Source organism: Cynocephalus volans, chromosome 9, assembly GCF_027409185.1.
Source record: "Cynocephalus volans isolate mCynVol1 chromosome 9, mCynVol1.pri, whole genome shotgun sequence".
NCBI classification, from domain to species: Eukaryota; Metazoa; Chordata; class Mammalia; order Dermoptera; family Cynocephalidae; genus Cynocephalus; species Cynocephalus volans.
Genome location: NC_084468.1, coordinates 150,953,774 through 150,979,603, shown reverse-complemented (window position 1 = coordinate 150,979,603; position 25,830 = coordinate 150,953,774). Strand labels below are relative to the sequence as shown.

The window sequence follows — 25,830 nt, the reverse complement described above, 5'->3', positions numbered from 1 at the left end:
TTGAAGCAAAATACAGGAACTATTGTTGAGACCTACCATGTCCTGGGCTCCTGAGGCTGACCACGCCCGCCTGTGGAGCACTCTCTGCTTCCTTGCATCTCCTTCCTTCCTTCCCACAGCTGGTCTCACCCTTTCCTTTCCTCTATGCTCACAAGCCTGGTCTAGTCTCAGTCCCTCTTCCTCGCCGACCACAGTCCCTTAGCCACCTGGAACCCTGCAGGTTAAACCTGTGGCCCCCAGGCCTCTGATCCAGACCGGTGCCATGCAGTTTTCTTCCCCGTGTGCTGCATCCCCCATCCTGGTGGTCTCCTGAACAGTGGTGTCGAGACTGGCTTTGATGACCTAGCCTGCTCCAGAGCTGAGGAAGAGAATGGGTCACTTCCCCCTGTCCCACTGCGGGCCAGCGCCACCCAAGGCAGCAGGACGGAGCCATGGCCCAGCACCTCGGACGACTGTCACATGCACTTTGTCCTCCTCCTCTTCACCACCCACCACAGCCCCAGCAGATCCCGAGGCTGCTCTTGCCCGGCAAAGCCAGGTTACTGACACAGCCGGCGGACGCTTCATCTCTCTCACGTGGCCTCTCCAGAGCGCTTGGCAATGTGGGCCACCTTCCTTCCCTTCCTTCTTAACGTATTTATTGAGATAGAATTCACATACCAAAACTTAACCCACTTAAAGCGTGTTGACTATATTCACAGAGTAAATCTAATTTGCACCATAACCTAATTTGAGAACATTTCCATCACCCAAAGAAAACAATTCCAGATCCATTAGCTATCACTGCCCATCTGGTCCATTTCCATTTTCATACACTTGCAGAACTGTGTTCCATGTAGCCTTTGTGACTGGCATCTTTTTCTTGGCATAATGTTTTCAAGGTTCATCCATGCATTTATCAGTATTTTAATTCTTTTTATTGCCAAATAATATTCCATTGAATAAATATATCACATCATTAGCTACTGGACGTTTCGGCTGTTTCTTCTTCTTGGCTATCATGACTAATGCTGCCGTGAACATCCATGTACAAGTTCTTGTGTGGACGTGTCTTTGCTTTTCTTGGGTGTCTGCCTAGGAGAACTGCTGAGTCATATGGAAAGTCTATGCTCACGGTGGGAGGAACTGCCAGACTTTCCCGACATGGCTGCAGCATTTCACGTTCTCACCGGCAGGGCATGAGGACTCGAACCTCTTCCTGGCCTCGCCGTCACTGATTTTCACCGTAGCCGTCCTAGCAGGTGTGAATGGTCCCACTGTGGTTTTGATGCGCATTTCCCTAATGGCCTAAGCTGTTGGCCATCTCTTCACATGCTTACTGGCCATTTGTATATCTTCATTGGAGAAATGTCTACTCGGCCCACTTTTAATTATGTTATTTGTCTTTTTATTGTTTAGTCGTAGGAGTTCATTACAGATTTTAGATACAAGTCTTGAAAATATTTTCTCCCATTCTTGCTTTTTTAACGTTATGGTACAGACAGCAAACGTTCTTAATTTTGATGTGGCTCAACTTTTTTCTCCCGTCACTTGTGCTTTTGGTGTCAGAGTTAAGAAACCATTGCCTAATTCGTGTCACAAAAAATAAAACTCCTGTGTTTTATTCTAAGAGTTTTAGAGTTTCAGCTCTGACATTTAGGCATATAAGCCATACTGAGTTCATGTCTGTGTATGACACAAGATGAGGTCCAACCTTCTTCTTTTGCATGTGCATATCCACTTGTCCCAGCACCACTGACTAAGAAAACAATTCTGTCCCGCTGGACGGTCTTAGCAATCCACCTCTTGTATCTGTTCCTCTGACTTTCTAAAGAACAAGCTTGCCTGATTTTCTTCCTACCTCTCGGCTGTCCCTACTTCTCACTGCAAACATTCCCGAGGCGATCTCACCCACTCTCCACACGCCAACACTCAGACACACGCATGTGACCCCACACTCGGCCCATCTAAAACTGACCACACTCCTCCATGCCAGCGCAGGTCCTCCAGGATGCAGACACCATGACAGGAACTGTCAGGCAAGAGATTTACTGGGAGAAATGCCTGTTCAGACAAAGAGGAGAGAGCAGGAGTGGGGCGGGGAGAGAGGAGAGAAAGGGAGGTGGGTACGAGAAGCCAGGCTGTGGGGCAGCTCTGGGAAGGTCTTGACCAGGCTGGTGCAGAGCTTGCCGGTTGGAGGAGTCCCGCATCAGGCAGAAACGGCCCAGCTCCCGTGAGCCCACGGTCATCGGCTGGGAGCAGCCTCGGCACAAAGCTACGCTCATTCCAAGTGAGCAATCACAGGAGCTGTGAGCCAGCGACACTCCTCGCGGGTCCTCTCTGCAAAGCACACACACCCGCCCAGCCGGTTCCCCATCTCAGCGAATGTGCTCAAGCTACCGAGTCCAGTTACCTCTTCAGCCCACAGCCAGTCTGTCCATCCTGCCTCCAGAACCCAGCTCGCATCATGCCTCTCTCTGTCCTGACTGCCTCTGTCTTCATCCACATCACCATTACCTCTTGCTTGGAAACAGCTACCACCTTCTAGTACCTTCCCTGCCTCTGGGCTTGCCCTCTCGTACAACCCATCCTCCCCGCAAAGCTAAAGACCAAACTAAATAGCAAATCTGAGCATGGCCTTGCCTTCCTTGTACTACACGGGCAGTAATAAAAGACCCCACCCCATCGCCTCTGAAACAACATTCTAGCCCTACGCAACCTGGAGGGCACCTGCCCACCTTTCCCGGTGCCCCTACATGCCCTCACCTTCACCACTGCACATCCTGTACTCCTGTCCCAATGTCATGAGCTCAGCCTCACACTCATCCCTGCTCCTGGAATTCCTTGAATCACAGCCCTCAGTTGCCTATTTAGATCCTATTCATTACTGAACCTGATCCAAACAATGCCACCCCCAGATGATCCAAGCCCACTGAATCTTACTCTGGACTCCAATACCTTCTTTATTATCTGTGAACACTGTTTCTCTTGTGCTGCAGTCACACGTGTATGCCAGGGAAGTGGACACACCAACAGTCACCACTGTGTTTTCCCCACAGTCCAATCAAACTGTCAGTGCAGCATGTGAAGTGCAGACGGCACACACTGCAGTCCTTCCCATAGAAAGCCCATCTCACCATGAAGTTACGTAGACATGGTTTAGTCATTGCCCATATCCAACAACTTCTGAGCAAAAGGAAAGTCCATTCGCAAGAGGTCCAGGCACTTAAGGCATTTTACCCGGAAGGTGACTGTCCAGCCCTGACGTGGATCATGAGAGCCCCTGTGTCCTGCCTGCTGCAGGCTTATTCCATTCTGCTTCACATGGAGCTTCCAGACATCAAGGGGTTCACAGGGATGCGCTGCCTGTTGTCCCAATTCATCTGCAGCTGTGAGCTGCACCACACCTGATTTCTAGTCGGCTCATTACATGGGCCCGGATGTCAGGCTTTTGGAGGCCAACACCCCCAGGTAGGGCTGGGGAGGGAAGATACCTGTGTAAACCACAGAGTTCAACTCCAGCCCAGGGACGAGACCTTCCCCTCCCTAGAGGGCTGAGAGCTCCTCTCCCCAGGCCAGTGGGAACAGGCATGGCGGGTGGTGAATAGTCTAAGCTGTCAAGTCAGACTGCCTGGGCTTAAATCCCAGTTCTGCCACTTATGGGCTGTGTAGCCTTAGGTAAATGGCTTCATGTCTCTGATTTTCAGCTTCCTCGCTCAAATAACTAAGGCCCGGCCGGACGCTTGTAGGCAGGGGTGCACACAGCAGGGGAGGGGCAGAGCTAGAATTTGGACCTGGCCTGGACTGATGATGTCACACCATCAGATGGTGTCTGATGAAACACTATCGGAGTTTCAAAGACAGAAATTTAAAGCAGGGAATTAGCTACACCCATATGAAAGTAACTAATTGTGGAAAAGGGAATGGTGAGGCCGTCAGGAATTGGCAGGAGTGGGACTGCAGGCCCAGGAGGCGGTGGCATTGCTGGAGCCTAGGAGCTGGGGCCATGCAGGCCTGCCCAGAGGAGCAAGTCACACCGGGGATGGAGGGGGTGGGGGCGAGGGGGCAGAGTGAGGACACGCGGGGCCTGGCTATTCCACTTCTTCCACCTGCTGGACCTGCCTAGCCACCAGAGGGCAGGGGGCGCCTGGGAAAGGAGGCAGACAGTGACTTTCCAGAGAGGAAACCCCTGAACTGAGTCTTCAGAAACAAGTAAGAGATTTGCAGCAGAATAAGAGACATCACAAAAAAAGCGAAGGGAAGAAGCCAAGACATAGAGTTGTGGAACTGCCTGCCCGTGACGTCGCAGGGATGACAGTGAGACCAGGTGCCCTGGCAGGAAGACACAAGCTGCTCTCATGGGCCTCTGTCAGACATTCTGGTAGGCCTCTGAACACCCTTCTGGGTTGTGAGGGACCCCCCCCCCATTGTCTGAGTCCCCACCTCCCACCATAGAAGCCAGAGACTTGTATGGAAGGCACACAGTGCAGACAGGTGACCTCTGGTGCTGCCAGTCAGAAGCACACAGTTAGACACCAGGTAACAGCCACAAGTGTGTCCACCAGGACGCACCTGCAGCCGGCTCTGGGCGCCCCCAGGCTACCCCATCTCTCTGCTTGGTTCCCTGTCCTCCTGTGGATTCTGGGAGTGCCCCGTGTCTCCTTCCCCTTTAACTGGCTGCAGTTCACTTCCGCTGTTTGTTCCCAAGAACCCGGACTGACACACCTTCTTCGAGGAGGAAAATATGAAATCAGAAACACAGACTTTCAATAATCAACCACATTGTATATTATTAAAATAAATAAATTAAAAAAAAAGAAACACAAACTCTCCCCATAAAAAGATTATTAGCTTTTCCCAAAACACTTTATCATGAAAACTTTCAAACTTCAAACACAGAAATGCTGAATTTTGTGAACAGCATCGCACAGGCTCTACGGTTAACATGCCAGCACACCTGCTTTATCACAAGTCTATTTTTAGTCTATCATCTCTCCATCCCTCCATCCATCCATCTTATTTTTTAAATTAGCTTTGTATCAGCAAATGGTGTTTCTAGTTAAATTTGTTAGGCAAAGATTAAAAGTTCCAAATCAGTCCACGTTTCCTAAATGGTTTTCTTTCCAATCTTCTAAACAATCGAGAGCCAAAAGAAGACAAGCACACACAAACTGACTAGAGACTTCCTCTCACGAAGCGCACCTGCAGAATTCTTAGGCTTTCTCCAACGCTTGTGCGTCACTGTTCTGGATAACTGCATAGAATTATAAACACGTTCTAGTGAGCGGCGACGTGTGTCTGCTTAGGAGCAGAGACGGGACTCTGCCGCCTCACTGCAAAGCCCAGCTCTGGTCGCCCCGGCTCCCCCTGGAAAGCAAGGGTGAGGACAGAGCCTACCCGGCGGGGCAGTCGAGCCGGTTCACGGGAGAATTTGTGCCAAGGACGCAGAACAGTGCCTGGCACGTGGAATACACTCTGTAAGGACTCATGCGGAAATTCACAGCAGTTGACAAGCTTACCTGTTGACGACAGTGAACCGGCAATATCCTCAGCAGCCTTCTCTCTTTGGGCTCCAAACGTATCATGAAAACTCCTGGTGTTTAAGATAAACTATTTTTAAAATATTTGCTTTTCCTTAGCTCGTGCAGTGCTTCTCACGTTTCCATGAACCTAAACCGAACGCTCTGCCCCTCCTCGCCGGTTTGCAGGGAGGGGACTGTAGAGAGGAGCTGGGCTGGGCCAGTTGGGACGCTGACGGCATAAGGAATCTCCGGACCCTAGCGGTAAAGGGGGCCACTTGTCTTTTCGGGGCGTGTCACACTAGCTGCTGTGACACACACACGCAGTGCACACGCACACATCACGGATATGGCCCTTCCTTCCTTGTGCAAAGCCCGCTGTGGGTATTGTGGGGTGGGACACTGTCCTCCCCGTGAAGTTCGGGGATCTCCGCTCCTTCCAGCTCGGGAAGCCCGTCCTCCCTCCCACCCTGGCTCCAGGGGAACCGGTCTCCTCACCCGCCACACGTACCCTGGACAGAGCCATGAGCTGCGGGGCTCTCACCGGGACCACAAGACCGGCCCGCACGCTGCTACAGAGTCCCCAGAGACTCCTGAATGTCCCTGAAAGGATAGCTCAGTCTCCTGAGCAGGAAAGGACCAGGTGTACCCTCGCTCCGCACCGCGCACCCCGGAGGCCCCGCTCCGCGCCCGTCACCGGGAGATGAGCGACTCGTGGGAGGGAAGCCACCGTCCTGGCCAGGTCCTGGGCGGGCGCCGCGCGGAGACCCCGGGGCTGCAGCCCCGCCCCCGCCCCGCCCCGCCTTTGTGATGTCACGGCGGCGGGCGCGGTTGCCATGGCGACGCACGTCTGGTCCCGGGCCGCGGAGCTTCGGAGCAGCCGGCGCGAGCAGGTGCGTGTGCGCGGGGCGAGTGGGCGGGGGCGCGGGCAGGTGCGGGGGCGGGGCGGGGGAGCGGGGCTGGGGGCGCTAGGGCGCGGGCAGGTGCGTGTGAGCGGGGCGAGTGGGCGGGGGGGCGGGGCGCGGGCAGGTGCGTGTGCGCGGGGCGAGTGGGCGGGGGCGCGGGGAGATGCGGGGGCGGGGCGGGGGAGCGGGGCTGGGGGCGCGAGGGCGCGGGCAGGTGCGTGTGCGCGGGGCGAGTGGGCGGGGGCGCGGGCAGATGCGGGGGCGGGGGCAGGTGCGTGTGCGCAGGGCGAGTGGGCGGGGCGCGGGGGCGCGGGCAGATGCGCGGGGCCGGGGTCACGCCCTCCAAGCGCCCCCCCCCCCCCCCTCCCGGGGCTCACTTGCGCGGGTGCGGCCGTCCCCGCTTGTGCCGCGCTTGTCGCCGGCGTCCTGCCCGCCCCAGCCTCCCCGGCGCCTGCTCTTGCAGCAGGGGCCGCAGGGAGGGACCTGCGCTGGGTCCCGCCCAGCCGCGTGACTCCGGACGCCTGGCTGACGCTCTGCTCGCTCCTCTGAACACATGAACCTTCCTCCCCCGAACAGTCACGGAGTGTTCCGGACCTGTCAGGAGCTTTGACGGGCGGAAAAGTTCCCCTGTTCTCAGGGAGCTTATATTCTAGGGGGAAACAGACAATAAACCGACTTTAAACTGAGAACATAATAGTGGTAATTGCAGCGAAGAAAATCAAGTGAGGTCAGATGAAGTTGATCACTTTGGGTGGGGTGGGAGGAGACGGCTCTGTGAAGGGTGACGTTTGAGCTCGGATTTGAAGGGATAGGAGCCCCCCCAACCCCGACTGGGTGCGGGAGAACTTTTCTTGGCTGAGGAGGCCGCGAACGCAAAGGCCCTGAGGCAGACCAAGGTTAGCGGGCAGGGGTGGGAGAGGTGGGAGCATGCAGGTGGCGGCCACGTGGTCAGCCATCAGGAAAGGCCGCAGCTGTCAGCAGGGGCAGGATCTGCCACGTGGGGTCACCAGGCTCAAACGCTGTGTTGCTCCCCAGGTGAGGAGCTCCTTTAGCCGAGGCCAAGCTTTGCGTCGACCTGCTGGTCCTCAGCCAGGATGCCCAAGATACTGTCCAGTGGGGTCTCCAAGAACATGACTTGTAACAGTAAGTACCATACTGGGTGGGGTCTCTCAGAGGTCGAAGCCTCTGGAAGAAGCCGTGGAGCCTGGGTCAGTGAAGTCTGGACTCGGAGGGGCCTAAATCAGGTGGTGAGGCAGGAATCACAGCTTTGCCAGCTTCCCTTGAAACACCGTGTAACAAAGTGCCACCACAGACTGGGGGGCTTAAACAAAGGACATGTATTGACTCGCAGTTCTGGAGTGGAAGTCTGAGGTCACGGTGTGGTAGGGTCGGTTCCTTCTGAGGACTGAGGGAGCATCTGTCCCAGGCCTCTTTCCTGGCTTCTGGTGGTTGCAACCTTAGTCGTTCCTTGGCTTGTAGGAGCATCACCACAGTCTTTGCTTTCATGTTCGCATGATGTTCTGCCTGTGTGTGTGTCTGTGTCCAAATGTCCCCTTTTTATAAGGACACCCATCATGTTGGATTAGGGCCCACCCCACTCCAGAATGACCTCAGCTTAACTAATTACATCTGCAACTGCCTTATTTCCAAACAAGCTCAGTCAGAGGTGCTGGAGTTAGGACTTCAACAGAGGAACTTGGGGGAGACACCACTCAGCCTGTGAAAGGCATCAGGAGGGAGCCATGTGGAGGTGAGCCTCTCAGCTTTCCTGCAGCCATGGCTACAAGGCTGAGCCCCAGGAAGCGGCCAGCTGCCACTAGGTCCTCGGGTGAAGTCCCTTCTCTAGTGGATCCACACACCTGCTGCCAGATGCTCACTCTGGGTGGCACTGAGGGAGGCTGCCCAGGTGGGCAGAATGTACAACACCATCTGTGTGTTCTTGTTCCCTTCAGCTTTTAAATTTGAATTTGATCTGTTTTTAGCTAGGTAGAGTATCCCATGGTTCAAAATTCAAAAGTGTGTTCAAAGCGTGCCTCCCCCCCCCCCCATGAAAAGCCTACTCCTGCTCTGTCCCCGGATTCCCAGGGTCCCCTCCACGGAGGTGGCCAGCGTCACCTGTCTCTTCCAACTGTGCTCCATGCACATACAAACAAATGTGCATAGACGGAGCTTGCCCTTTTGTCACACTAACAGCCGTGTCAAGGACATGCTTCCTGCACCTTGCTTTGCACCACTGGCCCGTGCACTGCGGAGACTGTTCCTTATGGGTACATAAAGAATTCCCTTGGACTTGTGCTTTTGAGCAGAATAGTCACCCCATACTGCAGATGCGTCATAACCTGTTTAACCAGGCCACTGTCAGTGGGCATTTAGCTTGCTTCAAAAGTGTGCTGCAATGAGCACTTGTCGCTCTATCACACTTGCACGCACGTGCTCTCTCTGTCTTGGCTCCAGAGCAACTTGAAAAGTGAAGAAAGACTGAAATGGGATTACCAAAGAAAAAGATGGCTTTGAAATGTTTACAGATAACTAATTAACTCTCAACACGCATAAAACAATGCAAGATTATTGTGCTACCACAAAACACTCAGGATAATAAACTGTATTGATTCATACTGAGGTATGAGGATGGTTGGTTAGTTGGGGGCCCCCTATGATCCTGTGGCACTGGGCAATCCCTCAAGATTGGCTGAGGGTCTGTGCATTTATGAGTAAACCAGGCCAGCAGGCAGACGCGGGGTCGGTAGGCCGGGACAGGAAGGGGCCTTGAGTCGGGCAGGCCAGGGAAGCAGGCCTTGGTGCAGTGTACTGGCCTGAGGGCTGCAGCCAGGAGGATTGCTCTGCCCGATGTCCCAGGGCCACCTGCAGGAGCTGGAGACCAAGGTGGGGGCCAGGAAGGCACTGAACCATCAGGAGGAGCTTGGGATGCCGAGCTCCCAGTCTGGGACAGGTGCAGATAGGGTGCCTGGACCCCAGCCTTAGTCACAGGGCCAAGGCTGGGCAGAGGGTGGGGGGTGGGGTGTCAGACCCACCTGCAGCCCCACCACTCCTCTGCTGCATCAGTCAGCCTCAGCTCTCTTGTCTGTGGAATGGAGCACGCCTGCTCCCTAGGGTGGCTATGACAGTTGAGGGGATGCTGGGCAGGGCTGGGCAGAAGTGCTGTTGCTGCTATGACTTCCTGCCCCTCCCACAGCCCAGGTGAAGCTGGAGTGGTAGGATGCTAAGAGAGCGCAGGACGGGAGTTTCTGGGCAGAGACTCAGCTGGAGAGGCAGGGCGGGGCTGCAGTGCAGGGGCTGCGACAGGCACCATCCTAGGAGTGTGATTTTATATGGCATCCTCTGACATTTTATATCATGATCCTAAAGGTCTTTGTGCCAACATGGTACCTAAAAGAATATATCAGAAGGTGCCCACTTTAGGGGAGTAGCTCCTTTGCTCCCTCCCCAGGGCCCTCTCCTCTGCAACTCTCCTCCAGGACCTGGCCCAGCCAGCTCCTCCAGGTCACCCTCCCCACCCCTGTCACTTCACTGTCACCTGGCCCAGGCCCACCAGTGTGTGTCATCGATTGCATTGTGTGCCTGGGGCTGGGCCACAGGAGCTCTTGGTTTACTCTCTATTCATGACCACTTACTAGGGGCCAGCTGTGTGTGGGCATTGATTCCAGGCACTGGCACAAATTTCAGGGTGAGTAAATCCAGTGGAGTCCTTTTGCACTGTGGTGAGGAAGGCAGACCCTGGAAAATAAACAACCAGAAAGGAACAGAGCTGTAAGCATTGAGCAGGTCGGGGGAGGCGGGTGAAAGAGGTAATCAGGGAAGGCCTCTCTGTGGAGATGACATTTAAGCATCAGTGACAATCCTGAAAGATGAGTAGGCAGAGTGGGGAAAGGGCATTCTAGGCGAAGGCCCTGCAGTGAGAATGAGGTTGGCGTGGTCAAGGCAGAGACAGGAAGCCAGCATGGACCAGATTGGGTAGGGCTTTGGGGGCTGCAGGAGAACTATTCAGTTCTGTTCAGGTGATGGGAGGGGTTTAAGCAGTGAGATTGCCCAGTGTCTAGCTTTTATGACTTTTGTGACAAGGGATACCATTCTCTAATGCACGGCAGAAGGGCTGGTTTGCCCACAGCCTCCCTTGAGACCTTGAGCAGAGGACAGGGTATTTAATAGAGACCATGACTGGGCAGAAGAGTCAGGGAAAGCCCAGAGTGGCCTACAGGCTTCCCAGTCAGGGGAGATGGGGACGGGGCTGCAGGACAATCCCCCAGCTCTGGCCCCTCTACCTTTGGCACCTGGCCCCAGTGCGGAGCTAGATCGTGGAGACGGGGCTGCAGCTGGTCCCTCCATGTCTGGAGCTCCTGACCTCCAGGCCAGAACCCCGCCTAAGCCTCAGGGGGGTGGGGGTATTTGTTCATTGAGTGGTCGATTTGTTTGCCAAGAGACCAGGCTCAGTGTACAGGACTCCAGGAGGAGGAGGTTGGGAAAGGCTCATCCCTGTGAAGAAGCCTCACTCCCAGGCCGAGGACACCCAGCAGCCTCACACTCACTGCCTCAAAGTCCATGTTCCCCGTGCTGGGAGCAGCAGAGAGGGGTCTGGGGTCTGCCGAGACTTCCCCTGGCCATTTCTGACTGTGGGGGAAGGGAAGGGCTGGATGCACTAATTTGACAGTTTGGGGAACCATGGTTTTAGGTGATCTCACCTTCATCTTGGGAGCTGCAAACCTGGGCCAGCTGAAGCTCACCATCCACACATGCTGCCCACATCAGGCCCCTCGGGGACCACAGTCATTTCACTGAGAGCTAGTGAGCACCTCCCATACGTCAGGCACTGTGCTAGTCTGGGGGTACAGAGGTAAATGAGGCAGAGATGGTGCCTGCTCTCTGAAAGTTGGGGAGAGACAAGCAATTGCTCGCTCCATTCCTGCCACTCTGGCCTCCTCGTGCTGCTGGGCAGGACAGGCGGCTCTGCCTCGGCGTCTTAACACTACTCTCCCCTGTACTCTCACCTGGAACGCTCTTTCCCTAGATTCCCTTGTGGCTCCCTCCTTCACACCCTTTGGGAATTTATTCAAATATTGCCTTCTCAGTAGGGCCTCCCCAAGCATCCCATTTAAAACATGGAGTACCCCCCACCCTACCCTACCTTCCTAATTGCTGTCCCTGCTTTATTTTTCTTGTTAGCACTTTCCACCATCTGACCTACCCTACCTCTCCTTACTGATCTTGTTTACTGTAGAAGGTAAGCTCCATGAGGGCAGGGTGTTTGTGTGTCTTGTGTGCTGCTGACTCCCCAGAGCCTGGCACCTAACAGGCCTTCAGTAAAACTCTGTTAGCCTGAAAGCTTTTGCCCTAAGATTGGGAACAAGACAGGGATGCCCACATTAACCCCTGCTGTTTAATATTGTACTAAAAGTTCTAGCCAGAGCAATTAGGCAAGAAAAAGAAATAAAAGACATCCAAATTGAAAAGGAGCAAGTAAAACTATTCACAGATGACACAATCCTATATAGAGAAACTCCCAAAGAATGCACAAGAAAGCTACTAGAGCTAATGAATGAATTCAGCAAAGTTGCAGGGTACAAGACCAATGTAAAAAAATAAGCTGTCTTTAAACCCCAGCAATGAATAATCCAAAAGGGAAATGAAGCAAGCAATCGCATTTTCAATGACATCTAAAAGAATATCTAGGAATTGGAGGGATGTCGTAGACGATGGCAGAGTAGAAGGACCCAGGAATCCCTCCTCCAGACAACAATTAAGCTGGCGGGAACTGTCAGAATGAAACATTCTGGAAACCCTGGAGTCTAATCAAATACTTGCAGCTTCCAGGCTAGAGTTACATGAAGAGGCTGGTAAATTTTGGTGAATTTTCATCAATTCCTGGAGCAGCTACCAGCCTCCAGCCTCCAGCCACCCTCCCAGCAGCAGGCAGCCACAGGGAGGGTGGCCTAAGTTCCTGGTACAGCTTCCAGGTGCCAGGGTGGGCAGTAAGGGCCCTGTCCTCCAGAAATTGGGGCTGTGTGTCTGATTGCACTTGACCAAGAGGCGGGCACAGAGGCCAGCCCCCAACCCCCCTGGTTGAAGCAGCGTCCTGGCTTTGTCTACCTCCCTTTCCCACCCCTCCACCCTTGGAGAGCCAGACAAACATGCTGCCCACATTAGGCCTGTGACATTAGAAATCTTTGACAGGGGAGTAGTGTCCAGAATATATAAAGAACTCCCAAAACTCAACAAAACAAAAAGCAAACAATCCAATTCAAAATGGGCAAAGGATTTGAGTAGACATTTCTCAAAAGAAGATATACAAATGGCCACAAAACACATGAAAACATATTCAACTTCATTAATCATTAGGAAAATGCAAATCAAAACCAAAATGAGATTCCAGCACACACCCATTAGGAAGGCTACTTTCAAAATAAATCCAAAACATAACAGGTGTTGGTGAGGATGTAGAGACATTGAAACTCTTTTACACTGTTAGTGGGAATGCAAAATGGTGCAGCCCCTGTGGAAAGTAGTTTGGAAGTTCCTCAAAAAGATAAACTTAGAATTAACATATGATAAAGTAATTCCACTCCTAGATATATATGAAAAAAATATATATTGATATCTGGGACTCAGATACTTGTATACCCATGCTCATAGCAGCTTTATTCACAGTAGCCAAGAGGTGGAAGTGTCTGTAGATGGATGGATGGATGAATAAAATGTGGTCTACACACAAAATGGAATATTATTCAACCTTAAGAAGGAAAGAAATTCTGACACATGCTGCAACATGGATAAACCTTGGAAACATTATACTAAGTGAAATAAGCTAGATGCGAAAGGACAAATACTATATGATTCTACATATATGAGATACCTAGAATAGTCAAATTCATAGAAAGCAGAATGGTGCAGAGTTGGGGGAGGGGGAATGGGAGTTTTTGTTTAATGGGCACAGTCTCATTTTAGGGTGATGAAAATTTTTTGAAATAGATATTGGCGGGCTTGCGGGGGAGGCAGAAGAGGGTGGAAGAGAGGTATGAGCACACACCAGCTTTAGTGAGAGACATTGGTAGTTTGTGAGTGGGGCAGTGACATAACTAATTTCTGTTTGACTGTCCTGGCTGCTGGGAGAAGGGTAGACTCCACGAACAGGACAGTCTGGGCATATTTGGAGGGGCACAAAGAAGGTGGTCTGCAGTGGTTGGAGGAGCCACTAACCCTAGAGGGCAGTCCCTCTAGGTCAGAAGGCCCCAGATGTCAAAGCATTTAAATAAGAAAATGAAAGACATGGTTAATACACCTGTCCTCAAGGAGTTTCCTACCTCAGACTCCTGAATAATGGCTGATGTGATACTTACTAAAGAGGGTAGGACCACTGCTGGGAGGCATAAGATGAGCCCAGCTGGTCTGGATGAGGAGGTGAGGAGGTTCCCAGAGGACAGGCTAGGAGGGTGCTGGCTGAGGGGGGCCAGGGCAGGGTGAGAACACAAAGGGGATGGCACATGGCAGTCCCTGCATCAGAGAAGCTTGGCCTTTTCAAGATTCACAGAATCTCAGCATGGCCAGGTGTTGAATGACAGAGAGGGTGGTGGCTAGAAGAAAAATTGCAGAGAATGAGAGTGATGCCACCAAGATGGCGGACCGGATGGTCCCTGGCATCACTCCTGCCTTCCACCACCAAGAAACCAACTTGCAATGACTAAAACAGAAGACTGCCATCCTGCAATCACTGGAACTCAGGGAGAGAGGAGGAGAGACTGAGTCCACGAAGGCATAGAAAGACATGACAGATGGGAGGAAGGGTCACTCCAATCAGTCCCAGACCAGTTACTCTCCAGGCCTGTGTGGCTCAGCACACATAGCAGCTCCCTGGAGACTGCAAAACCACCACAGCGCTTTTTGCACAGGGGAGAAAAGTGCCATGACTGTTGCAAAAGACATCACTTCAGAACATCCCGTCCCATTTCCCAAGCCAGGTAGCTATTGGTGAGGTTCCCCTGTGCCTGCAGAGGAGGGAGGGGCCACACCCAGCAAGAAGAAAACATCATTTTGGAATGCTCTGTCTCCAAATTTCAAGGCTGTTACAGCACCATACATGGAAAAGGCCACTGGCCCTGCTGTCTCATTGCTGAGAGGAGAGAGTAAGAGGTGGGTGTTCGATTTACCTAGCAGTGAGTGAGTCTTTGTGGGGGATTCATCTGGGGCATGCCCCACAGGAAACATTTGGAGAGCCAGGGGTCTGACTCATCAGGGGGCATCAGAGCACAGTGTTGGCAGCTGATCTGCCTCTCAATTGGCATGGTTGTAGCACATTGGGGGCCAGCCAGTGCAATAGAACTGCAGGGGGCACAGTTGGGGGGACTCAGTCTGGGCTGAATTTTTCACACAGTACAGTTGCTCTTGTGGAGACTCCACTTGACCCAGAAGTTACTAAAAGGCCAACAATTAAAATATGGTCCACAGGAAAACATTTCTCCAGTCTGAGAATCAACAGCAAGGCAGCAATTTAGCTTAAGCACAGCATTAAAGTTCCAGTCCCCACAGTAAGTCTTCCCTGATTCAGAAATTAATGGCAGGACAGCAAATTAGTTCCAATGCAGTGTTTAAGTGGTGGTGGTTGCTATTAATCTGCCACAGAACAGGAAAAACATAGACCAGAGACAAAGTTCTGATATTGAGTAGTAAAGGTCTAACACCACCAAAAAACACTTTTAAAACATGCAGGAGGTTCCCATCTGCCCAACTGTGCAGGCATCAATGTAAAGACACAAAGATCAAGGAAGAACAGAGAAATATGACACCAGCCACAGAAACCAACAAAACACCAGCAGTGGACCCAGAAGAAGAGTGAATCTATGAAATGTCTGACAGAGAGTTCAGAATAACCCTCTTAATGATGTTCAGGAAGTCACAAGAAAATGTAGATAGAAAATAAAATGATATTTGGAAAAAAATCCAGGAGTAGAATGAGAAATTTGACAAAGGAATAGAATCAATTTTTAAAAACCAAATAGAAGATCTAGAAATAAAGAATACATTATCTGAACTGAAAAACTCTACAGAAAGTTGCAGGAGCAGACTTGATCAATCAGAGGAAAGAATCAGCAGGCTTGAAGACAGAACATATGAAGTTACCCAATCAGGGGAGCAAAAAGGAAAAAGACTAAGAAAATTGAAATAGGGCTGAGCCCGTGGTGCACTCGGGAGAGTGCAGCGCTGGGAGCGCAGCGACGCTCCCGCCGCGGGTTCGGATCCTATATAGGAATGGCCGGTGCATTCACTGCCTGAGTACCAGTCACGAAAAAGACAAAAAAAAAAAAAAAGAAAATTGAAATAGAACTACAGCAACTATGGAACACCCTCAAGCATAAAAAGTTCTGCATAACTGGCATACCTGAAAAGAGATGCAAAAGGAATAGACCTAGAAATCATATTTAAGGAAATAATGGCTGAAAATTTACCATGTATGGAGAAAAATGACAGCCTCCAGGTACAAGAAGATCAAACATCACTAACCAAATTCAAGACAAAGAGGAATGCTCCAAGGCACAGCATAGTCAAATTACCAAAAAAAAAAAAAAAAAAAAAAAAAAACAAAGACAAACAAAGAATACTGAAAGCAACAAGAGAAAAGCAACACATAACATTCAATGGAACCCCAGTACAGCTTTCAGCATATTTCTCAGTAGAAATCCTACAGGCCAGGAGTGAGCAGGATATATTCAAAGTGCTGAAGGAAAAAGACTGTCAGCCAAGAATTCTGTATCCAGTAAAACTAACTTTTAAATATGAAAGAGAAATAAAGACTTTCCTAGGCAAACAAAAGTCAACGGAATTTATCAACACTAGACCTGCCTTACAAGACATACTAAAGGGAATTCTTCAGTATGAAAGAAGACGACACTAAAGAATAACAAGAAAACATTTGCAGGTGTAAAACTCATTAGTAAAGTAAGTACACAGACAAACTCATAATACTCCAGTGCTGTAAGGGTGGTGAATAAATCACTTATATCCCTAGTATAAAGACTAATAGACAAAACTCTTAAGATAATAATAATAGCCATATGGAGATAGCAATATTAAAATATGTAACTTGAAACAAAACATGAAAAAGTCGTGGGGGGGCCGGGTGAGAATGATGTCAAAGTGTAGAGTCAGCTTTGTTTTTTTCTTAGCAATCAAAGTTAAATTGTTATTAGTTTAAAATAATCTGTTATAACTATACAATGTTTTTTGTAAGCCTCATGATAATCATAATACGAAAACCTGTAATAGATAAACTAAAAATAAATAGTGAAAAATCAAAATATAATACAAGAGAAAATCACTTAATCACAAAGGAAGACTGTAAGACCTGGAAAAAGGACTGACAAAACAACCAGAAAAAAAAGTAACCAAATGGCAGGAATAAGTCCCTATATATCAGTATTAACTAAATGTAAATGGATTAAATTCCCCAATTAAGAGACACAAAGTGGCTGAATGGATTATAAAACAAGAACCAACAATAAGCTGCCTATAAGAAACTCACTTTACCTACACTGCAACTGAAAGTGAAGGGATGGAAAAAGATATTTCATGCAAATGAAAATAAAAAAAGAGCAGTAATAGCCATATTTATATCAAATAAAATAGACTTCCACTCAAGGAAAGTAAAAAAAGGTAAAGAAGGTCATTATATAATGATGAAGGGATCAATTCAACAAGATAACAATTTAAATATATGTGACCCAACACCAGAGCACCCAGATATATAAAGCAAATATTGTTGGACCTAATGGGAGAGAGAGACTACAACACAATAATAGCTGGGGACTTTAACACCTCACTTTCAGTGATGGACAGGTCATCCAGACAGAAAATTAACCAAGAAATATCAAAGTTAATTTTCACTCTAGACCAGTTGTACCTACACACATTTATTTATGGAGTGAACATTCTATCCAACGGCTGTAGAATAAACATTCTTCTCAGCAGACTATGGAACATTCTCTAGAATAGACCATATGTTAGGTTACAAAACAAGTCTCAACAGATTTTTAAAAGTTAAAATCATATTAACTGTCTTGTTCAACCACAACAGAATAAAACTAGAAATCAGTAACTAAAGGGACATCGGGAACTGTACAAAGACATGGAAATTAAACATGCTCCTAAACAATGAATGGACCAAAGAAGAAAATAAAAAGAAAATTTAAAAATTCCTGGAGATAAATGAAAATGAAAACACAACATACCAGAACCTATGGGAAACAGCAAAAGCAGTTTTAAGAGGGAAGTTTATAGTAATAAATGACTACATCAAAAAAGTAGAAAGCCTTCAAATAAACAACCTAATGTTATACCTCAGAACCAAGAAAAACAAAAAATTAGTGGCAGGGCAAAAATAAAGATCAGAACAGAAATAAATTAGAGATTAAAAAATACAAAAGATCAATGAAACAAAGGGTTGGTTTTTTGAAAAGGTAAACAAAAACAATAAACCTTTAGTGAGCCTAACAAAGAAAAGATAGAAGACTCAAATAAATAAAATTAGAAATTAAAAAGGAGACATTACGACTGATACCACAGAAGTACAAAGGATCAGAAGAGATTGTTACAAACAACTATATGCTAACAGACTGGAAAACCTAGAAGAAATGGATAAATTCCTGGACACATGCAACTTACCAAGGTGGAATCATGAAGATTTAGAAAAACTAAAGAGACTAATAATGAGTAATGAGATTGAAGCAGTAATAAAAAGTCTCCCAGCAAAGAAAACCCCGGGAACCAGATGGTTTCATTACTGAATTCTATGAAATATTTAAAGAACTACTACCAGTTCTTCTTTAACTCTTCCAAAATATTGAAGAGGAGGGAACTCTTCCAAACTCGTTTTGGTGTGAGACGTTACCCTCATACCAAAACCAGAAAAGGACATAACAAAAAAAGAAAACTACAGACCAATATCCCTAATGAACATAGATGTGAAAATCCTCAACAAAATACTAGTGAACCAAATCCAACAACATATTAAAAAGATCATTCTTCATGATCAAGTGGGATTCTTTCCAGGAATACAAGGATGGTTCAACATATGCAAATCAATAAATGTGATACATCACACAACAGAATGAAGGGGAAAAAAATATGATGAAAAAAATATGAAAAAAAACCATTTCTATAGACACAGCAAAAGCATTTGATCAAATACAACACCCCTTTATCATAAAAACACCCAAGAGATTAGGTATAGGAAGAAAGTACCTCAACACAATAAAGCCCATATACAGCAAACCCACAGCTAATATCATACTGAATGGACAAAAGTTGAAGGCAGGCTTTTCCTCTAAAGTCTGGAACAAGACAAGGATGCCTATTCCCCCCACTCTTATTCAACACAGTACTGGAAGTTCTAGCCAGATCAGTAAGACAAGAGAAAATAATGAAGGACATCCAAATTGGAAAGAGGGAAGTCAAACTACCCCTGTTCACAGATGACACGATCATATACATAGAAAATCCAAAAGACTCCCCCCAAAATTACTAGAACCAATAAATGAATTTAGTATAGTGGTACAATGTACAATGAACATATGAAAATCAACAGCATTCCTATACACCAATGAAATATCTGAAGACGAAATCAAGAAAGTAATCCCACTTATAATAGCTATCAGGAAAAATGAAATACCTAGGAGTATTTAACCAGGGAGGTGAAAGGTCGCTACAATGAAAACTATAAAACACTGGTGAAAGATATTGAAGACAGAAATAAAGGGAAAGATATCCCATGTTCATGGGTAGGAAGAATTAATATCAAATTGTCCATATTACCCAAAGCAATCTACAGATTCAACTCAGTTCCTATTTAAAAACCAATGACATTCTTCACAGAAATAGAAAAAACAATCTTGAAATTTGTAAGGAACCACAAAAGACCCCATATAGCCAAAGCAAACTTGAACAAAAAAAGAGCAAAGCTAGAGGCATCACACTTCCTGACTTCAGAATACACTACGCAGCTATAGTAACCCAAACAGCATGGTACTGGCATAAAAACAGACAAATTGACCAGTGGAACAGAATAGAGAGCACAGGAATAAATGCATGCATTTACAGCCAATGATTTTTGACAAAGGTTCCAAGAATATGCTTTGGGGAAAGGACAGCCTCTTCAATAAATGGTGCTGGGAAAACTGGATATCCACATGCAGAAGACTGAAACTGGACCCTATGTCTCACCATACACAAAAATCAGCTCAAAATGGATTAAAGACCTAAGTTTAAGACACAAAGCTGTGAAACTACTAGAAGAAAACAGAGGAAACAGTACGTGTAGTTGGACTAGGCAGTGCTTTTTAGAACAAGACTACAAAGGCACAGGCAACTAAAGCAAAAATAGACAAATGGGACTACATCAAGCTAAAAAGTTTCTGCACAGCAAAGGACACAATCAACAAAGTGAAGAGACAACCTACAGAATGGGAGAAAATGTTTGCAAACTACACATCTGACAAGGAGCTGATATTGAGAATATATAAGGAACTCAAAAAACTCAACAGCAAAAAAGCAAATAACCCAATTTTTAAAAAGGCAAAGGACCTGAATAAACATTTCCAAAAAAAAGACATGCAAGCCTTATAACACCACGGTCATGGGTGTTAGATCCCTGTGCTGGCCACCCACTCCCCAAAAAATAAACAACAAAAAAAGATGACATATGGAGGGGCACATGAAAAAAATGCTCAATATCACTAAGCATCAGGGAAATGCAAACTAAGCCACAGTGAGATATCATCTCACTCCAATTAGAATGGCTGTTATCAAAAAGAACATAACAAATGCTGCTAAGAATGGGAGAAAAGAGAAGTCTCATACATTGTTGGTGGGAATGTAAATTAATACAACCATTATGGAAAACAGTATGGAAGTTCCTCAAAAACCTAAAATAGAATTATTTTATAACCTGGCAATCCCACTACTGGGTATATACCCAAGGGAATGAAATCAATGTATCGAACAGACACCTGCACGCCCATGTTCACTGCAGCACTACTCACAATAGCCAAGAGATGGAATCGACCTAAATGTCTGTCAGCAGATGAATGGATCTTAAAAACTGTGGTACATATGCACAATGAAAGACTATTTAGCCACACACAAAAAAAATGAAATCCTGTCATTTGCAGCAATGTGGATGGAACTAGAGACCATTATGTTAAGTGAAGTAAGCCAGGCACAGGAAGACAAGTACTGCATGATCTCACTTATATGTGTAATCTTTTAAAGAAATAAACAAGTAAATAAAAATAAGTGGTTTTCATAGAAGTAGACAGCAGAATAGTGGTTACAAGACACCAAAAAGGGAAGGGGGTTGGGGGAAGGAAGGAGGTAGATTAACAGGTACCAATTTACAGGCAGAGAGGATGAATAGGTTCTGGTGTTCCAGGCTGACTAGTGCTAATAATATTGTATGGCATATTTCTAAACAGCTAGAAAAGAGGATCTTGAATGTAATCACCACAAAGAAAAGATAAATGTTTAGATGGTGGATATGCTCTCTACCCTAAGTGAGTAATTGTAGGATATATGCATGTATTGAAACAACACACTGTACCCCACAAATTTATACACTTACATTTTAAAATATAATTTTTAAAAAGTGCAAAGGTTATAGAGTGAGATCACACAGGGTATCCCAGACCACACTGACTTGGGTCCTGCTCCTGCAAGTGCTGGGATTCCACTCAAGGGTATATCAGTTCTCCATTGATGTATAACAAATTACCCCAAAACTTAGTGGCTTAAAACAACAATAAACATGTCTTATGTCACAGTTCTTGTGGGCCAGGAATTTATGAGTGCTTGTCTTGGTGGTTTTTGCTCAGGGTGTCTTATCTGAAGACGTGGCCAGTACTGGAGGGTTGGCTCCCGAGCAGGCTTACTGACATGGCGGTTGGCTAGAGGCCTCAGTTTCCCTCTACACAGACCTGTCATAGGGCTGCTTGAGTGTCCTTCCAGTATGGCAGTCAACTTCCTCTAGAGCAATGATCCAGGAGAGATGGCAAGGCAGAGCCACAATATCTTCTACAACCAAGCTTCAGAAGTCATACACTGTCACTTCTGCAGCTGGTCACACAGGCCAGCCAAGGAATCACAGTGCCAGAGGGGACTCAGAAGGGCGTGAGTTCCAGGAGGCCAGCACATGGAGGCGCATCTCAGAGGTTCGCCAGCAGAGGATACACACACATGGTCAGTTTTGTGAGTTGTGTTTTACAATGACCTGCCAGGCCACTATGGGGGTGGTCAGGACTCGACGAGGGAAGCCCCGTGGAGGGCAATCACAGAAAACCAGTTAAGGGGACAGTGGCTGATGTGAGGGAGGTGGGGGTTTGGGAGGGCCATGGGTGGGGTCAGTGCTTCTCAAGAGGTGGGGGCAAGCCTTGGTGACTAGGGTGTAGGAATGGGAGGGAAGAGGCTTGGGGTGACCCCTGTCTCAACTCGGCACCTGGGCATCATTGGCTGTTGGCTGAGATGGCAGAGGCCAGAGGAAGAGTGGGTCTGTGAGAGGAGAGACCGGGAGCTCAGCAGGGGGCATGTGGGGTGTAGGTGCCACAGGTGAGGTGTCTGGGGAGACAGAAGAGGGAGAAAGACCTGGGTAGCAGGGGGATCAGTAACATCTGAAACGACACAGTGTCCTCCATAATTGAGAAACGTAAATGAAAACTGGGATGCCATTTGTCACCTATCAGAGTGACAAAAGTTCCGGGTGTGGAGAGAGTACAGACAAACTTGATGATTGGCAGTAGCCATCGCAAAAGTTTAGAAATTGCAAAAGACTGAAGAAAACCTCAGCGTCTGCTAAGGGACTCGGCTAAGTACCCATGAGACTTGTGTGTGAGCAGATATACTTTTCTGAAAACATTTTTAAATTGTGGTGAAGTACACGTAACATAGCACTTACCATGTTCACCATTTGAAAGTGTGCGTCCAGGGCGGTCAGTACGTGCACGTCGCTGTGCACCCACCGCCACCGTCCAGCTCAGAACTTTCCATCTTCCCAAACTGAAACTGTCCCCCCGACACACTCATTCCCCATTCTCCTCCCCGGCCCTGGCACCCACCGTTCTACTTTCTGTCTCCCTGAAGTTGATTACTCGAGGGACCTCGTGTAAATGGAATCATACAGCATTGGTCCTGCAGTGACTGGCGTGCTGCACTTAGCATATCGTCCCCACGGCTTACCCATGTTACGCGTGCACGCAGGTGTATTTAGTGAGAAGGGAAGGGGCACGTGACAGTGCATGCGCGTGAAATACTTCTGGCTACATGTACAAAGCTCTGTTAGGCAGTGAGGGCTTCAGGTGAGGATTTTTCATCATATCGACACATCAAACATGCATTGTTTGCCATTTTTGCTTTGTGCATTGTTTTTTTTGATTAAGAAATGTTAATTGTTTAGGGTTCTGGCTTGTTTGGTTTTGGTTTTGGTCTGTTTGAAAAACAGTGATATCTTTTGATTTCTATAAGGTTAACCAAATTTTACTACGTGGAAATTTAACCATATAGCCATTAAAAACGATAGGTAGAAAATAATAATTTGGCAGCTTGAACTCCTGAGTTCTTCACAGGCCTCACCGCTCCCTACAGCCTGTCTCTCCTCCCCCTGTACGTTACATGTTCTGTGTGGCCCTGAAGACTTTCGGGTTCCAGCCCCAGGCCCGCCCCCCCAGCCTGTCCCACAGCGCACCTTCAGAGCCGCCTCGCTCCTCTGTCACCGCATCACCCATCTGTTCAGGACATCCCTACCTCCCAGACCCTGCCTTCCCTTTTCATGGTTATGGTCCCAGGTCACTCTAGGACCACGTTCACACTCCCTCTTCCTGCCCCAAGAGGACCAGCTCCCTGAGCAGCCCACCAGAGGACACCTCCAAGCGCCCTGGCAGCCCCACCTTGCTGGCATGGGCCGGGGTCTCCAAGCTCCAAATGGTTCCTGGGTTGGGTTGGAGGAAGGGTCGGGCCACACGTCTCCCTCCCTGGGGATATCAGTTGAAGAAAACAACAAGGCAGTGGGGACCCTGTGGTGACATGTCACCTAAAGAAAGGCAGTATTGAGGATCCCACCCAGGGTGAGAGGCTTGCCGGCCTCTGGGAAGGAAAGCGGACCCTGGCTGCTGGGCCAGCCTACCTCTGACTTCCCAGACTGGTCAGAAGGGCCAGGAGTGGCAGAGCCACTTCTCACAGGGGAGGGGGTGGGAGCTCTGAGGGATGCCCCGGGAGGCAAAGGCACTGGCTGCGCCGGGAGTCAGAAGGCTTGGGGTCTCTGGCCCCTGAGTCTCGGTGTGTTCTTCTGTAACACGCTGCTCTTAGGGAACAAACTGAAGGATGCAAAAGGGATGCGCAGGACACTAGCTGTATGTATGAGGGACTTGCAGGGCTGCTTTCGCAGTCCTCATGTGCTCCACAAAGTCGTACGGTCAGCTCAGATATGGAAACTGAGGCTCGGAGATGCCGAGTGACTCACCAGCCTGCTCAGCAGGCAGGGGAGGAGGCTGAGGCTGGAGTGTGCCCGCTGTGCTGTGTCCACAGCTCTCACGGGCCAGGTGAGTCACTGCTGTGGCCTTCACTTTTGTGTCTCCCCAGAGAACAGTCTGGAATCCATGAATAACAGTTCTTCGATCACTGAAGAAAGGCTGGAGAAACCAGCAAAGAAAGACAGAGGTAACCCTCGGGCTGGGAGCTGAAGTCCGAGTTGGTAGGAGATGGACCCTCTCCCTCTGCCCCTCGATGCCCTCCGGCCTGGTCTCTAGTGCTAAGGGCAGAGGGAGATGCTTCTGTTTCTGTTAGGAATTGGGTTCTGGAGAACTGAAATAACAAAAACATAAACAAAGCAAGATTTATTTTTCCCTCCAGTCGTGGGAAATGGGGGAGGCAACCCAGGGCTCCCCGAGACTCCACAAATGGCAGTTCCACGAAATCCTCCATGTGGGCAGGTCCCAAGCCTTTCTGCTCTGTAGTTGCAATGTGGCTGCTGCAGCTCCAGCCTGGTCACCTCGGATTCCAGTCAGGGAGAGGAGCAAAGCGGAGGGCCAGACTACCCACAGCCAACTCACCCCTCCTGGGAAAGGACTCTTCCCGAAAGCCCAGTCAGCAGTTCTGCCCACGTTTGACTGGCCAAGATCTGTCATGTCCCCATCAGTATCTACAAGGAGGCTTTGAGCCAGGCACACTGATGCCACCTGTCAGAGAAGAAGCACGGGCTGCTGGCCGCGTGTGCCACACACTCTTGGCCCCTGCAGTGTGGCTCCACACGTGGCCACCCTGGACTCGTCCTATTTCCGGCTCTGCCCCCCGACTTACAGGCAGTCTGGTCCTTCTGCGGCAGTTGGCACCTCTCAGCTGTTGTCCGAGTCTGTTCTTCACCAGCTGGGCCCACCCCGACCCTCCTCCCAGCCTGTTTCCTCCCTTTTTATAATTATAAAAAGTCCAACATGCCCAGAAGTGGTGACTAAAGCCAGTGAGCCTCACAGGCCCATCACCAGATTTGACAGTGACAAGATTTTACATTTACTTCACCTGTCCTTTTTCTCTTTTTCTTTGTCTCTTTTCTTTGTCTTTGCCAGGATATCTTAAAGTAAAATCCAGCTTGTCCTTTCATCCCTGTGTACCTCAGTGTGCACTTTTCAGTGGGGATGTTTCCTTCCCAGCCCACGGTGCTGTCCTCACGCCTGACAGTGGGCCAGCTCGTCCCCACATTCACGCTGTCATCTCGGGAATGTCTCCTGTAGAAGCTGCGCCCTGCTCGGGCTTCCGCTGAGAACCGAACAGCTCCAGTCTCTCTGCAGCCCCCAGGCGCTGCCCGCCTCTCGCTCTCCCCGCCTCTGGTTCCTCCTGCAGAGCGCGGCCGTCTCTGTGTGTCTGTCTGTTCCGCTCTGTCACCAGTGCGCCTCCTGGGTGGGCTGAGGCGATGCTGCCGTGGACTGGTGGGTTCAGGTGGCGCACGCCTGACCCTCCGCCACAGACGTTCATGACAGCCGCTCAGCACAGTACTCTCACCTCCCCAGCGACGCCTGCATTGGCTGTTAGGCTAAGGAGGACAAGTTTGGGTCTGGTTTGGTTTCTTCACCGAGGCATGATTCATATACAGTGAAGTGCACAGATCTTAAGTATACACTTTGGTAAGTTTTGACAAATACATACAACTGTGCGACCTCCACCCCATGAAGATCTAGAAGTTTCCATCTCCCTAGAGACAGCTGCCTCCTGTAAGTGGAGTCACACACTCTCTGCTCTTTTGGCTCTGGCCTCTGTCACTGAACATTGTCTGTGAGATGTATCCACACTGTTGCACCTGGCTGGAGCCCCTTCTTTCTTGTTGCTGTGTATATTCTGTCGCGTGCAGATGTCAACAATTTATTTATTCTGTCTGTAGTTGATGAGCATTAGGG

At 48.8% G+C, this 25,830-nt stretch overlaps 1 protein-coding gene and 1 long non-coding RNA gene across 3 annotated transcripts in view; one reads left to right on the top strand and one right to left on the bottom strand.

Annotated features, from left to right (window-relative positions):
* Positions 1-4,840: 4,840 nt before the first annotated feature.
* LOC134385544 (uncharacterized) lies at positions 4,841-6,854 on the bottom strand. 2 transcript variants are annotated; one of them, XR_010024407.1, is made up of 4 exons: positions 6,781-6,854; positions 6,010-6,122; positions 5,499-5,572; positions 4,841-5,233 (listed from the first exon to the last, which is right to left on the bottom strand). It is a non-coding gene; the product is annotated as an uncharacterized LOC134385544 (long non-coding RNA). The 2 variants fall into 2 exon arrangements; XR_010024408.1 differs by having other exon boundaries at positions 6,010-6,101; positions 6,781-6,827.
* A 150-nt stretch (positions 6,855-7,004) lies between these two features.
* CFAP100 (cilia and flagella associated protein 100) overlaps positions 7,005-25,830 on the top strand; it is a 44,370-nt gene continuing 25,544 nt past the window's right edge. The window contains exons 1-3 of the mRNA XM_063107520.1: positions 7,005-7,130; positions 7,439-7,546; positions 24,026-24,103. Of these exons, the coding sequence (XP_062963590.1) occupies positions 7,498-7,546; positions 24,026-24,103 (127 nt within the window). The 5' untranslated portion in view covers positions 7,005-7,130; positions 7,439-7,497. The remainder of the gene's footprint in view (positions 7,131-7,438; positions 7,547-24,025; positions 24,104-25,830) is intronic.